Source organism: Temnothorax americanus, unplaced genomic scaffold (genome assembly GCF_048541705.1).
Source record: "Temnothorax americanus isolate GAGA-0224 unplaced genomic scaffold, ASM4854170v1 Scaffold10, whole genome shotgun sequence".
Taxonomy (NCBI): domain Eukaryota; kingdom Metazoa; phylum Arthropoda; class Insecta; order Hymenoptera; family Formicidae; genus Temnothorax; species Temnothorax americanus.
In genome coordinates this window covers 1085347-1101862 of record NW_027509231.1, presented here as the reverse complement: position 1 = coordinate 1101862, position 16516 = coordinate 1085347, and the positions used below count along the sequence as shown (strand labels likewise).

At 44.8% G+C, this 16516-nt stretch overlaps 2 protein-coding genes across 5 annotated transcripts in view; both read right to left on the bottom strand.

The window, feature by feature from the left end:
• The window catches only part of Cyc (basic helix-loop-helix ARNT-like protein cyc), a 25925-nt gene extending 13172 nt beyond the window's left edge, over nt 1-12753 (bottom strand). The window contains exons 1-3 of the mRNA XM_077408696.1: nt 12493-12753; nt 6710-6769; nt 5847-5906 (exon numbers count right to left, since the gene is read on the bottom strand). Coding sequence (XP_077264822.1) covers nt 5847-5906; nt 6710-6769; nt 12493-12742 — 370 coding nt within the window. The 5' untranslated portion in view covers nt 12743-12753. The remainder of the gene's footprint in view (nt 1-5846; nt 5907-6709; nt 6770-12492) is intronic.
• LOC143899094 (nitric oxide synthase-interacting protein homolog) lies at nt 5847-16516 on the bottom strand. 4 transcript variants are annotated; one of them, XR_013257377.1, is made up of 7 exons: nt 16059-16516; nt 15845-15956; nt 15373-15767; nt 15170-15278; nt 14969-15098; nt 6710-6769; nt 5847-5906 (listed from the first exon to the last, which is right to left on the bottom strand). XR_013257377.1 is itself a non-coding variant. In XM_077409102.1 (6 exons), exons 2-6 carry the CDS (start codon nt 16232-16234, stop codon nt 15027-15029), a joined length of 864 nt encoding a protein of 287 aa, XP_077265228.1. In that variant the 5' UTR covers nt 16235-16363; nt 16438-16464; the 3' UTR covers nt 14783-15026. The 4 variants fall into 4 exon arrangements, 2 of the variants coding, with proteins under 2 accessions (XP_077265228.1, XP_077265225.1); XR_013257378.1 differs by lacking the exon at nt 5847-5906 and adding an exon at nt 6264-6472; XM_077409102.1 differs by lacking the exons at nt 5847-5906; nt 6710-6769 and having other exon boundaries at nt 14783-15098; nt 16059-16363; nt 16438-16464.

Genomic DNA, 16516 nt, shown 5'->3' with positions numbered 1-16516 from the left:
CCGACTGCGTTTTCTTTTCCTCATCGATGTCATGACCAATGATTCAATTCCGCGAACTCGCCAAGTACCTGCGCGTGCCGCGTCGTACCATCGCACAATGGGAAAGTAGATGAAACAAATCTGTCGCATATGCGTAACGCAATCTTCGGCCTTGAGTGACAGCACGCCAATGTCACGCGATTATGAGTGCTGTTAGGCACGTATCATCGGACGTCGCGCGACTCCGGAATGCGAGCAAATCACGGTCGACAGCACGTATTAATAATGACGCAATAAAGAGGAAGAAGAAGAGAGAGAGAGAGGCATGTATACCCTCTCCTAGAACAGCGAAGGTTCCTCAACGAGGTGCCAAAAAAACCAATAAATTACACCAGCGGCGACTGAACGATATGCGAAAGGTTAATGCCTCCACAAATATACTTTCCCCGTTCAAAAAATTTCACGCGTACCGCGCGTCGGTCTATACATCCATCCAGCATCGGAGAAGGCTCACAAAGGATGTTTGCGCAAGATTGGCTCTAGATCGGCAAGAACCACGACGGGGCGGACGACGAAATCGGCAATCAATCAACGCGAACTCACGGCGAATCATCCGCCTTCAGATGCGCATTAATTGCTACCTCGTGCCACTGCCTGCCAGGCAATTCTGCATTTTTATGACATTTCGCTTCGCGGCGTATTAACACGCATACGTGGATACAGACGGCGAACGACGGCAAACAGAAGGAATGCTCCCCGGAGAAGACCTCGTCGATTTAAGTCCAGAAACCAGTTCCGGGGGTTGAACCCGTTGAACGCGCGAAACGTGAATATAGAAGAAAGAAACGTTTTCCTACGGGGCAATATTTCAAACGTCCATCTTCGTTCGAACATCTCTCTCGCGGTATTGCTAAATACCGAATCCTTTCACGCGACTTTCTCATATCGTTTTTATAAAAACCTGCGAAATTACGGTAATAAAATCGTAATGACCGCGCATATTTATTTTAAATATGATTATGGATAAACATGCATGTGACTTCTTCATCGCGGCACCTCGATAGATGCGCAATGTATCACCTCTCGCGACTTCTATTACATTAGATTGAATAACAATTTTCGCAGGCACGAGAATTCTTATATGGGTATCTCTTTTAATTAAAATAATTTTCCCGTCTTATGAAAGCGTCGGTACAAGCTGGAGTTTTTAATTCTGTCATGATCAAGATGAAATATTATATATGTACGGTAGTTGACGGAATTTCATCTAACAAGTGGTAGTGTTACATAAAACTACGATAAGGAGCTACGCTTTATCACCGTGTAAGCAACGAATGCTCTCCGGAGAAGATCTCGGCGCGTTCAATGACGCGTAAAAAGATTCTTTAGAATAAAACCGCCTGAATAGAGATAATAGTGACAATGACATTATACCTAGGAGCTGCACAACGCGTCGCACGTGAACTCGACCTTCGATAACGCCGTGCTTCGTTCAGCCTTTATCAATGGAAAGAGCAATCATGATGTCACTGACATCAACGACATAATGCGACACGATGACATCTGTTACGATTTACCGAGATTTACGATGCCGAAAAGCGCAGAAAGTATTTCGCATTGAATAACGATCAAGAACGCCAGAAGACAAAGCTTCAGAGAAGAACATCCTTTGTGATCCAATAAAGGAATTGTCGATAAGACTAGTAAGGGTACGTATTTCGTTACAATGAAAAAGAAAACACAGTACCTGAGGTGAGACGAAAATATCCCAGTAATCGTTATCGAAATAATGCATTCGATGATGCCTTGATGAAAATCTAATAGATAACGATGTAGCACAATATGTCACTGATACAAGTTTTTCAATTGAAAGAAACACTTTAACCGACTTTGCTTAAAAATCACTCTCAAACCCACTGTTTGCAAATTATTATCTTCGTAAACAAATTATGACTTATCGAGGATAATTATTTAAAAATACGAAAGACAATACATATACTGTCCAAAAGAATGTTGACGAAGAAGTTGCGATCGAATAAATCTTAAATATCATGATAATTGACGAGTAATTAATAAAAATTGCATTCTTTATCAGATCGACTTCTTCCGCGGGAATCGCGGTGACGAATCACACAAATAATCCCAAGATATGCACCGAAGCGCATGCAGATCGAAATAATTTTTCCGGCGTGTCCCGACGCGCGACGGGAAGAATTCGTCACGGTACTTTCGCACATCGCGAGCGTTCGCGCGCGTCACCGCGAGAAACCCCTTACCGAGAAGCGCGTTCATCCACGTCGTCGCCGACGACGAGGAGGCGGCGGCATCCTCGAGAAGAGGCCAGAAGGCCTGTCGCCCTCCCTCGTGCCGGGCGATACCCTCGTACTTCGAGAGTCGGGCCTCCTCGACGGCGACGACGAGGTCGTGCCGGCCGTTCGGCACCACCGTCTACTCGAGTCGCGTGTCGCGAGTTCCCGCGCGAGACGCTGACCGGCACGTGACGCCGATCGACGGAGGGAGTAAACGAGAAACGACACCGTCGGCCTAGCCTTCGCCGACTTTTGAGACCACGACGTCTCGGTGCTTGCGATGTCGATATCGTTAGCAAAACCGTGATCCGGGAGGAGAAGGTCTCTCCTTTCAGACTCGCGCGGTAGACAACGCACTCGTCGACAGACGCGTCGTCCGTTTGACACTGAGAACGCGGGTGGGTGATGATGACGGTGGTGCTGGTGGTGGTGTCGGTGGTGGTGGCGATGGTGGTAGGAGGCACCTCCGCCGACGACGGTGCGGTGACGGTGATAGAGAAGTACTCGTCGTCGGCAGCGATGCTGTTGAGCACATCGGGGTGTCGCGGCTGATACCACGTGGTCCGGCACAGGTGGGAGTGACTAAAACCGCCCTGCGCCGCGGAACCGCTCCCGCGACGACGAGTCGGGTCCCCGAGCCACCCCCACATCGCGCCGGGGAGGATGCGTCGCGCGACAATTCTTTGCGGCCGCAACTTCCTCTCCGGATATGAGTCGAGTGGTCGCGAAGTAAAAGAATATCCACACTTGGGTTTCGTAATAAAAATTTATATGATAAAAATATATACGAAAGTGGATTTTGATCATAATTTACGAAATTGAAATTTCGTATTTCACTCTCATTGTCAGGATGAACAATGGACTTCACGCTCGGTTTTGGTTTCTGAAGCTGACGCATACATCGCTAATACACTTAAGACTCTCTCTTATACGATTTATATAGTATACACAAACAAGATTCCCGGATTCCACATAATAACGTGACGTCAATAAGAAAAATATGAAATTGATCGAACCTTGCTAGGGGAACTATTAAAAATGATATGCCATTGCTTGTCAACGTCAACCATAATTAGAAAGAGAGAGGTTGTCACAACCTATTAAATAAATAATCGAGAAACTTATATTAAAGTATTAAATAATAAACAGGTAATAATCGGTCACAAAAGGAACGTATAATTAACGACTCGCGGCAAACTTGCACATATCTTGCGATATTCCTGCTATCTGTTCATGCCTACGTTGAGAAATCGCGGGTATGACGGTAGCAATCAGCCGCTACGCGACGTGACTTTTAAAACACAATTTAAAAATGCATATGCCTTCCAGATATATCAATATTTTTTAAATATTTTTTAACTCAGCTTATATTTCCTTGACTTTTTTTCTGAGCAAAACTCAAAAATAAAAATCTCCTTCAAAAGAAAAAAAAGAAAATAATACCAATACGTAAATTTCATGCGTTGGAAAAAATTTTTTTAACTTTTCGCTTCACGCCATCGTTTAATTAACACACGTTTCATCATATAATACGTAACAATATATGCGCACTTAAAGCCAACTAATTAACGCTCGATATCCTAATGCCTTATATAACTTTATTAATGTATATAACGTAATCAGTTGGCGCTAACATTTTAATATCCATGCACACATTCTAGAAGAGGCACGAAGCGAACGGCCAATGTATTTTTTCTCGCGCGATTATTCTTTATAATATATAGTATTTCCAAGTTTATTTCTTCCTTTATACAGACTCGAAACGTTAGCCTTCGACTAACCGGTTTATACCTTATCGCGCAATTCGCTTAATATCGCAATAATAATAACTGTCACTGTACAGTGTCACCTACGAGAAATTTTTAATATCGTTTCAATTTCGTGAGCTATTAATTTTGTCTACTCTATGCCGCCATTGTTGGTCACAGTTATATCAATCGTGATTATCAATAATTTCTAAAAAAAAAAAAAAAAAAAAAAAAAAAAATTAACGCCACCCCTGTTTGAGAGTATTTAATATTAAAAAATGCGTAGACTATTGTGAACTATAATAATTGTTACAAGAAAAGAACCGCGTGCAAGAAACAAGCTACGCGATTATCCGTAAACCTTCAGACCGCGTAATAATTATGATTACCAAATTAATTAGCCGCGGCGTGTTTCGAAGTAGAGAGGACCATCGTGTCAGATCGGCGATCGACGAAAAACATACGCGCGCACATTTGCAGATGTCCAGTTCCACTTAATCGCGTTTTTCATCCCTTGAATCTGATGTGTCGCCGAGATTCCGCGACCGATCCGATTGCACTGTATTAATTAGCGCTAATTGCACGAAGCTAAGCCTACCTTGACCGCGCGCCGCTGTACAGCCGTTTGTAACGGGGCCGTTTGTAACGTTAATTATTATCGTCAATACGCTTTTGTCTGATACGGGCCCCGATTTACGATCGGCATTGACGTTTGAAGTGACCACAGCTCGCTCTCAATCCTGCCTCACCCTCCCCTTCTGCCAAATCTCTCTCCGTTCACTCATTAGCGTGATTTTTCGGTAACCAAGGATCAGCTCCACGTCGATTAATTTACAGTGATTTCATAGCACTCCCCCCCCCCTCCCCGCGTTTATCCAATTATTCGCGTTTTCAAATAACGATCTTTGACCTTCGTTAACGCTCGCCGCACGTCAACGTCGCCGTTGACGAAATTTGGGAATGAAACGCGCAATATTTTTCTTTTACCCGGTGTGACGCGCATTTTCGATATATGCGCGGTTCGGTGGAACAGCGGCATAAGCGTCGTGAAAATCGACGATTAAAAATACGACATTCCATATCAGTTGCCGTCCATAAATCTTTGAACTGTGTTTTGTAAATATTAAATACTTCGTAATATATTTTCTTTTTTTTTTTTTTCAAGGAAGAGAAACAAATCGTATTATACAAGAAACAATTTCTAATCATATAGCTCTGCGTGTATTATCAGCACATAATTGCCTCATTACCTATTCATTAAACATTCGATATCTCGCCAGTAAAATTAACACGATTAGAATAATGTCCATATCGCAATTGAATCATCTTGTTACGCGTCTCACAACCATTAATCAAACCACGATTAAGAAATCGGGGAAGGGCGCGTAATTGACGTAACGTTATTAACATTTAACGCGTCGGACGTATAACTGGGATTGGACTTAGAGAAGCACGTCTCTTCGCACTCCTCTCGAGTATATCGAGTAGTATCAATTTACCTCGATTACCGTCGAGGAGAACGTTATATCCTCGAATTCCGAACTGACCGGCGATTCCGGAATTCGTTTCTTCAACGTTGATTGGAAAACTGACACTGATCTTCCTCCCGTAACACAATACTTTCGCGGAAACAACTGTAATCATTGTGTCATCTTGCCGATGTAACGGCGGCCAGCGACATCATCTTACTCTTATTATCTTTCCCTCACCGCGTAACTACATTGTCGGTCGAAACGTGCGAAAGCACGTTAGTTTGCTCGAAAATTAAAACGTTAAAAAACAATTGGCGGAGTGCCGATGGTGAGCTTACCTTTAGATTCGTATCGAGTCCTTCCATGCGTCCATTCATTTGGCTGGAACGTACCGATGCCTGCAAACAAATGTCACGGAGAAGGCGTCGAATTATTAAATCTTAATTGATTCATCCGTCGCGCAAATTTTTATAATTGGACGACTGTCTTCCGCGACGATTTATCGTTTGTGCGTCAAGACGCGAAACGAGCGGGGCGAGTAAACTTTACGCTCAAACGGGCAGGACGGCGAATTAAGAAGTAAATTAAGATACAGTAATAACGCGAGAAGAAAGAGACCAGCGATATTTTGCAAGATAGGAAAAAAACTAAGTATCGGGGGGGGGGAGATACTCTTTGTTCGATACATATAATTTGCAGATAGAACTGACTTCGATGAGCGTAAAAAATCGAAACAATTAAACGACGTACCGACGTATGGATAATTAAGCAGTTTATTCATGAATCCAGTATTATTTGCCTGTCGCAATATGGAAATTATGCCGTAAGAAGTAAATATTGCGCTTCTTGGAATAATATCGGCGACAATACAGCGTAATAACGAGATATAAGAATTATGTCAGGTGCACTGAGCGCTTGTTAGGACGTTATCCTCCATTGTCGCATCGTAACGAGCATCTGCGCCCTTGGGCAACAAAATCGACGTTCCATTTATAACCAAAAGGGGATTTCTCTAACTTTTTATGTATGGAGTACAACACGAGAATCCGACGACCAACTTGTTAACTCATCGATTCGATGAAAAAATATATCAATAAAAAGCATATTCTTGTTTTACAAATTTTTCTTATAGATATGTCAACTTAAATTAGAGCGAAACGAGGGTTGAGAGATGATCAAGTTGATATCACGTAGATCATACCTTCGAATCTGCTTCGGGATGTGTCACGCATCCATTCGTGCGGCCTCATAGTAACGGTATCTGTAAAAAAAAAGAGAGATTATCTCTCACAAATTAGTTACGAAATTCCTGTGGGCGATAAAAGATCGAAGCGACTTTGACCCAACGTAGAGCTTTCCGCTGGGGAAAAGCGTTAAGCTCCCTTTAAGCGCGACACGCGATGACGAACAGTGTAGCAGTCAGGGCTATGGCACATTGAAAAATTTAAGCAGGAAGACTTGAGCGGTAAGCAAGTTGGCCAATCACAGTCGAGAATTGTCGAAAACTTAAGATAGCTGTTCCATGTGCCATATAGCCCTAACACGTTTGCCCGTTTCCCGTGAGAATGCGATTGAATTCCAGTTACGTAAGCGCGCGGACAACACAGCGTGCAACAATTTAACCACGCGATTATATAAACATCATCAGCGCCTGTGCTTGACAGATTATGCCTTGCCGACGACATCCCCTATCCTCGTCGTCGAATCGACGAATCACAAAAACAGCCCTGTTGTCTGAAAAGACCATCAGAGAAATTAAAGAAGAACATTTTTATTTTGTGAAAAAGTATTATTTCAATCGCGGGCAATATAATTATTACTTTACGTTATCTGCGGCTGCGAACGCATAGAATCATGTGTAAAATAAATGCTGCATGGTAAACCTAATCGCTACGTTATATCTCGTTATGGCACGAGACAGCTTATATAGTCTAGAAAAAATTTACGATAACTATGCGGAGAGAATAAACATTTAATATCGGGCAGTAACAACGCACTTCCGTTAGAATCTTTCTCATAGAATCGTACACCTGCTCGAGTGATATTAATGCTCCCTCTGGGTTGAAAAAGAAATCGCGAAAGAGGAAAGAAGTTTTACGACATATTTTACAATGAAGAATACTGCGTTAATGCCATTATATCGAGCAACATTGAAAGCGGAATAGTCACAAGAATTAATAAATAACTAAAAACACAACGTGTTAAAAATGGATGATTAATGTTGGAAGAAAAATGTTACAGATATCTGTCTTATCTGTCTGTTAAAACATGTCAGAAGCGTGGACTTCCGTGTTTGCCCTGATTAGAGGGGGGCGGGGGAGGGGGAGGAGGAATAAGAGAAATACCGATCCTCGACAAAAACAGCCGGATTACGCTTGCGAGTCGGCAATGTCAAGGCGACTCGCTTATTTTCTTATCAATGCGCGCGCGGTTGCGTAATCCGGCCCCGAAGTGCGGTGCACCGATATCCGGACTCGCCGCCTTCGATGTTCGCTGTGCGCTTGACCTGTGACGCAAAACACGCACGCACGCACGCACACACGGAATCAAGGCCGTAACGTAACATTCGCAATGATTCCGTTATGTAAATGATAATCGCGCGCTTTATAGATTTAACGCTGCCGCCGTTAACCGGTCCGACACGTTCGCTCCGTCTCGTTCCGTAAAAATAGGAGTGCGCGATTCGGTATATATAATCGGTAACGGAAAGAAAGGAAAGATCGCGGGACCCGTGTTTAACGTGGCGTAATTGAATACGTCGTGAATGTAATATATCGGCGCGAATGAAAGCCGTGGCACGTAGAAAAACTTAAGCGGTAAAACTTAAGCAGTAAGTAAATCAACGGTATGGATTCGCTACTGCTTAGGACCGTGCCTTAAGTTCTTGACTGTGAATGGCTGATTTGGTTACTGCTTAAGTTTTACCGCTCAAGTTTTTCTATGTGCCACGGCTTTTTTTACGTTCCGCGCGCGTATCTCGCCGCCACGTGAAAATAATTACAGCACGCGGGAGACGTCAATGGACCGACTCACCGACCGGCTCCGGCTGGCTGGATCCGCGTTCCGTATTTACAGGCCGGTACCCTTGCGGGCCTAACACGATTTGCATTTGAAATACTTTGACCTTTTCAGAGCTGTGTGCAGTTTGCAATTGGTGCCTGTACCCTTTCCCTACGGAAACACTTGGTTCGCATACAGATGACAGACTGGTAAACTGACCACCAATAACTCTACGATCAACGTTAAACTCAAATCCGAAATAAATTATGACGATTACGATTTACGATTAGAGAGACGAACGATATTATATAATATAATAAAAGTTTTAAAACTAGATTTTCAGAATAACTTCTTAAAATCGCGAATATTTGGAATCTCGATTTGAAGGGACATCTCGGACTGTCAGAGAGAATTCAGAGACGACGGTCGATTGTCGTCGCGTCTCAATTTGAACTAAACACGAAATCGCCGGTTCATGCCGATACCTTTCTTCAATCGCCAATCCTCGTCACATTAGATATCGATCTCGAGTTAATTGTCCCCGTAAGCTTCGCCACCGATCGGAATTCATTTGCGGTCGGTCGGTTTGGAAATCGGCCGGCCGTTTCTTCACGACGGAAACCGCGGCTACGATCGGCTCGTTGATAAATATATACCGGCGCGGGCCGCCGATCGCCGTCGCGTATACATATATATATACACACGTTTAAACGTTATATACGTAATGCTTCTTGCGTGTTTTGCGGTGCGCATTACCTCATATCAAAGCAATTCTCGAGCACGGCGCGGCGGCGGCGGTCATTTTCCCACCGAGGCAACCCCTCCCGCGACTCGCCGCCTCGTATGTGCGCCCGAGTAAAGTAACCCCGCCGATCGCTCGCGGATTTAAGAGCGATCGCGCATTCCGGTTCGCCGATCGCGTAAGCGCCGATCGATTTCCGCCGAAATCTTCCGCGTTCGATAATGTTCGATCGACGATTCGCCCAACGATGCGCCACAATGCATTTTTTCTTTTTGTCATGGATCTCTACGGTTGTACGAGGTGCTGAATTGCTGCAAGATCGCGCGCGAGAGATCGCGATCGTATATACCTATACGTGTCGGCGGATTAGATTTATCATAGTTATAGCGCTCTCGCGGTGTAATAATAGATTTCTTTTGACAATACTATTTCTCTGTCAATCGATCACGATTGAAACGATCGAGTCCGGGTCGCGACTCGCGCGGATCTTTACGTAACGCTGAGCCATCGACTGAGAGAATAACGCGCGGAATCGCGAGAGGGACACAGCCGGAAAAATTGAATCATCGATTACACTTGCGAGGTTTTGCCAGCGTGGGCGATGGCTTCCTCGGCCAACCTTGAATAAGTAATCTGCTTCTCGGAGTAATGCGCCAGTCGCTCGGAAAAAATCGTCCGGGTCCCTGTGTACACGGCGGATGCATATCGGGAGAGCTATCGCGCGGTCTTCCGCGGTGAAAGTACTTATACGTATCGCGGCTGCACACCGACGTGTGCACAAAGTATGTCCCGCTGTCGCGGCACGAACCTTCATTCACATTCGACTTTGGAGTTGATCTCGTGATCCTTTCAAAAAAAGTGCCGGTATAATTCCCGAATCATAAACAAGTTATTCAAAGTAACTTTTTTTATTTTTCTTCGCGACTTCAGCTTCAGATACATATATACGAATGGATCTGATGATCTATGTTATTTCTTGTTTAATATTCTATGCGAACTTTACTTTGATGACTCAGGAGTTATTTACAAAGATCTTTGAAGCATAAGAATAATCTATTTTTTTTATAGAGCAAGGATATTTAATAAAGATATAAAAAATTTGCGGTGTTCTATAATCGTCTAGTTGAACTTTTGTGAAAATCTAGTTTCAAATTCGTTAACGAACGAAGACAGATGTAGCACGATAATAAGAGACATACTTTATATCATATATTATTGTACATCTATAATCTTAAATAATGTTACCGTTCAATAAAACTTATTCTCGTTCGCTTTCGAATTTGATTAACAGAATTGTAAAACTGTAAATGTGCGTCACGTTTGAAAAACGTGAACTTAAAAACTCAGAACTTAAATTTGTAGTCAAACGACGTGTTGCGGTCAGAGCTGCATAATAAATTAATTACGAGCAGGAATTCGCTTCAAGACTTGTCATTTGGCCTCTGAAGGATCACAGCGGATAAACCACGTAAAAGAATACGAAAATTTACCAGCGGTCAAGCACCCATATCATCTGCAAATAAAAGAATCATTCTCCAGCCATTCCTCGAATTCCATTATGTAACCGGTCGATGTAACAAACGTAGAATACGTAAATAACACGTAATAAATTAATTATCTTTTTAGACGAGCCGAGAGCTAGTAAACAAACGAGAGCTCGAGACGCGCGCTGTACCGAAGGAGGAATATCGATCAGCATCAAGCATAAAAAAAAACTAAAGAAAAAAAAAGATATAACGTCACCGGGAAAACTAAGGTGTATTCGAATACGATAAATTTCTGAGATAAAAATTTTCTAAAAATGAAAACACTATTACCCACGCGACAGCTATAAAGTTTTCCGCGCGTGAAAAATATATTTTCGCGCGAGCTCTCCACAACTGCAGGTTTGCCTTCTTGCGTAATCGTATATCGCCGCTCGCCTCTCTATATCTCATCGTTTTTAGCTATTATGCAACGACCGACTGATACTGCACGGCATAATTTCTCACTTACATATTCCGCGATGCCGGCCGAACGCATCGGAATTGAACGATTTGATGAGCCGCCCCGCCGCGCCGGCTCGCGCTGCACGAGCTTACGATATATACGGCATATCCCCCGAATAAATGGGTCACAAACGGAACGAATGATAATTCCTTAACGACAATTCGGTGAGCTTAGCTTTCCTACAAATCGATTTTTCGCGGAAACACGGATTATTATTTTACCCGAATTTCAGTATTCGTTCGACTTCGCACAATAAAACAGCCAAATTCTTAGAATCAACTGGAAATCAATTGTAGAACACGCTTAGCTTTCCTGATGAACAACGAATCGATTTTTCAAAAGCACGAATTATTATTTTATCCGAATGTCAGTATCGTTTCACTTCGCATACTTAATAAAGTTCCGCATCAGAGCTAAGTGCTCACTGCTCCTTAGAATTAATTTGAGCTCAATCGGTTTCCTCTCACTAGATTCGCATGTATATAAGACATTCTCCGTTTCGAAAGTCATCTCGAGAATATTAAAAAAAAAAAAAACGAATGTTAAAGAGCAATCGCGGTTCCATTAACACATTGACTACCGAATGCCATCAATTGATTCGCAGTTAGAAATCTACATACCCAGTTTACAGACACATATAGACACTATGGGCGATATTCGTAGTCGGATCTTATTTCAAGACCGTCTTGTAACGTCTTAAGTTGCTAATACGCGGTGATTTGATTGGCTGGACAGAGTCTTAAGACTATACTTTTGACCCGACTTAAGACGATCCTAGATATAAGATCCGACTATGAATACCGCCCTATATCTATACATCTACCTGGCTATTCGCTGATTTGATTATTCAGAAAGGAAGAAATAAAATTTCATTATAAATTTAATTGAGATAAAAAGTAAATACAAAATTAACACTGCGCGGGCACGCGTGTTTTTTGGAGCACTTACTCAGACACCCTGGAACTTTCAAGTCTAAACGGTTTTTGAAAAAGGATTTCCGTTACAAAAAATCTATAAAAATTCATGTATCACCTTCAAGGTTTCAAAAAGTGATTTCTATACTTACATAGGCCGGAACTGTTGCAATTTCGTTTTAAGAGTGCTGAAGTCATTCCCGTGAAAATCACAAATGAAAAATCGACTGTGCCTTAAAAAGCCCACGGTGTGTGTCCGCGAGTCCGCGCGGCGTCAAGTAGCGTATATTAAAACAACATAAATGCTGACAAAATATATAGTATCGAGAATAAAACTACCTAAATGTACAGCGACAGTCGAAACGCGTCGGGATCCATTCGGGCCCACGAGGCGCCGACCGACAAGTCCGCGCTTTCCGCGCGCGCACGCGTTTGTTTGGAAAAGCCTCGGTCGGAGCTCGGAGCGGGTGAACGCGTACATAACCACGCGCTCGTGCCACGCGGCGCGCGCGTGTGCGCGCATATACGTACGCGTTACGAGCGTTACGACGAACCCGGGTGCATACGCCGTACGCGCGCGTGTATGCATGCGATAAGAGCCGCGTCGCGACGCGGCGCGTTATATCATCGTCTGTTGTGTGCGGCGTGATATCGTGATACGTCGCCTCCGGTTCGCTCGCTCGCTCGTTCGCCCGCCTCAATTGCGCGCCGCGCGGACTGCCAACAAATTGGAGCGGGCGACGAGCTCTCGCGGAGCGCGCGGACGGCCCGGAAGAATTCGCTCCAATTCGAGGGAGAGACCGGAGAGACGACGATCGCGAATCCTGTCGCGCGGTCATATATCATCGTTTCTCGCGTCGCGAGAAAGCGTTTCGCGCTTTCTTACTCGCGAGCGATACGTTTGAAGTGTATCCCGCCCGAAAATTCGGTCGTCGGTTTCACAAAAGATCGCCTCAAGATTTGGACGACGAATCGCGAGGAATTGCGCGCGAAGGAAATTCGCGAGCAACGCCGGAGGTTCGAGAGAGAGAGAGAGAGAGAGAGATGCGTAAATGCAGTTTGAAGGATCAGAACGCTTTCCCCCGAACAATCGTGCAATGTCTAGCAGGAATTTCTATTGTCCGCGCGTATAAAGGCCCTGGTAGGTACGCAAACGATTAAACTGGAGCTAAACGCGGCGCGCGCTCGCGGAATTCCTCCCGGCCGTCTCTCGCACGCGACAGACCTGTAATCGATGCATTTACATGTCCTACTTACGTTATTTATCGTCGGCCGCGGGTGTCTTAAGTGGGGTGGGGTGTCGAAGTGCGCAGGGGACCGTCCACGTCGCGCCGCGCGCCGTCGCGTTTCGAAAATCGGCGATTCGCGCTCGCGGCGCGGCTTCGTCGAGTCGCCTCGGCCTCGACGCTTCGCTCGCGCGAGCGAGGAAAGGACGGGAGGAGAGGAAAAGTATAAAAAATGCCAAGCAAACGCAGAGAGATATCTTCACGTCGCGGACGCGATAACTCTCGCGGAATCCTCGTCGTTCCGCAGAATCGCGACAATTCAAGCGCACTCACCTCTCGGTCGTCGTCGTCGTTTCGATGCGGACGCGATCTCCCGCGCTGTCCCGCGCGAGGAACCTCCCTTGCGTCGCGGGGCGAGAGAAACCGTAAACACGCGCGCACGCACGTAAGGCACGTTAGGCAGAAACACGCGCGAAACCCGAAAGCGCGTCGTCGTTCGTCTTTCGAACGCGCGCGCGAAGCCGACGAGCGCCGACAACGAATCGCCGGAACGCCGTCCCGCAGATTGCCGCTTACCCGGCGGAGCGCGCGCTCTCCGCGAGCTCCCCTCGAGGCGACCGTGCCGCCCGCCGAGATGGCGCCAGCATCCCCGTTCCCGTCTGCTTCGCGGAACGTCGCGTCGCGGCCGTCCGGCCCGTCGCGGTCGCGGGATGACTGACGACTGATCCGCGCTGATCCGCGCGACCGTCTGGACTCCGAGCGGATCCGAGCTTAATTAATATACCGTGGACTCTCGCGTACATTTACATGTCGTTATATGCACACGATATAGCGAGCGTAATAAACAAGTAAAAATAGAAAACGGTATGTGATTTAAAAATAGAAAGAATTAGCCCATAATCTAAGAATAATAAAAATTTGACCATAATCTAAGAACAATAAGAATTTGGTCGTGATCTTGGAATAATGATAATTAAGCCCATATACGTTTGATGTAAATGGAGCAAAATAGCGGAACCTACAACTCTCTGTTCATCTTTTAATCTAAAGAAAGAAACGGATTCCTATCGTTTTCCTTTTATTTCTTGAGAATTCGTTTTTTTTTCTTTTTAATATTTCTATTCACATTCTTTAAATTAAATTTTTCTTTCTATTCCTCAATCAATTAAAATTTTGTTTTCATCCATGCGCAAAACTCGAAACTTAAATTTTTCTCGTTTCTGAGTATACTTTATTTTATTTTACAAGAGTCTGAATTTTAGTTCTTTTTTATAAGGCAGGATTTTTAAATTAAATTAAAATTTTTTGATGTATCGGATCTCACGCACACACATACGCACACAGGCATAAATGGTTTTTTCACGTTTCTCACGTAGTTATTTCAAGTAAGGGATAGCATCAGCTCTTTTTACATCGTTACGTATATATTTTAATTACGCAAATTTCTATGAACGGAAATGATCGCGATACATCACGCTAACATGTGTCGAAACGCCAGTTCAATGTTCGAATTTATTGAGAACTTATAAATTAAACCAAGTATGTAAACGCTAATCAACGCCTAATTATATTTATATTAAAATTTGTACCTTCTTAGGTTAAAAAACATCTATATACAGCGATACACGGAGCGACGAGAAGTATCCTTCACGCCTGCAACACCGGCCTTTCGTGCTTGCCCTCCAACGAGTCGTTGACGGATGCGTAACCAGTGCCACCCTGTAAAATAACGAAAATCGATATTACTTGTCTGCGCCAATTATTTGTTACGCTATATCTATATTACTTACCCTCTGTAGAGGGATGATATCAGACGGGGTCAATTTGGAATTATCTAGAGGGTTGATCCAATCCTTCTTTATTAACTTTTCTACGCACTCCGTCGTGACCACGTCGCCGCTGTAAACACGAGACGTTCGAACATGTTAAGCAAGACGACGAAATCGATAATTTGCCACTGAAGCGAGGCGGAAGAATATTTCATTATTCTTACGTGGTTCTTATCGCTGCGCACGGAACGTTGTTGCCCAAAACGTCGTGCGTGATGGGGCACATGTATCGCGCCTGTTTGACGATAAGCGATCTCTCGTCGTCCGGGTCCCGAACCAGCGTGAATTTTATCGGAATCAGATCCTTCGCTTTCAACGGCTTTCCACTGACGGGGCAATAAATGGTCTTGTCCGGCTTCCCTAAGGTGACTTCCTTCACCCCCGGGGTCTTCGAGGGTATCCAGAAGCTCGGCAGCGCCTTGTCCTTGCCGTTCCTCATGTTGGAGACCGACTCTCCGTCCGTCGTACTGGGCCCGCTCGACGCGACGATTTTTTCACCCTTCAGAAAATTCTGCAACTTCTTCAGCTCCTCATTGGCCGTCCGTTCTTGCGACTGTTCCTGTAATAAATACAGCAATGTAAATACGTCGACCGTTCGTGCATTCCGATAATTTTAAAGCGCGGCCATAACCTCACCTCTTCCTTCCGCTTCTGCTTCTCGTATTCCTTCAGCTTCCTCGCGTATTCCCTCTTTTTGGTCAGGATGTACTCCAATATCGCCTCTTTGTCGAACAGATAGCCGTCTTTTCTGTGCGACAAAACGGATCGTGGATCGTGAGAAACGTAGTGCGCGAATACGAAGCACGAGAAAAAAGAAATGCGCGTCACGCACAGTTCCCGAGATACTTACGTGATCACTGGATTCCTGCAGGGTTGCAGACTCAGGCAACAGCAGTCGAAATCCTTGACGGAGTCCTTGCCCACTCGTTGAGCGTTGGTGCCGTAACCTGACGCCGCAGCGTCCTTCTTCTTCTCGTGATACGTGTACACCGCGCCCGCGGTACAATTCCTCGCGTGCCGCGTCATCGCGATCGCGAAATTACGAAGCGATCCTTCTGGCCGAAGAAAATTTAGAAAATGTCACTCGTGTCTCTTCGATCAGAGAGAAACCTGAGAGAGGCCAGGTTCGGACGCGAACCATCGGCACGGACGCAAACCGTGCGCGGTTACCGAGCGCGAAACGACGCAGTTGAGTCGCACTTTCTCAGGCGGCGCGTCGGAAAATACAACACGCGAAGAATTGACGAAAAAGGCCGGGATGGCCTCTCTCGGTCTCGGGTTTCTCTCTGCTTCAACGTTCACCTCGGA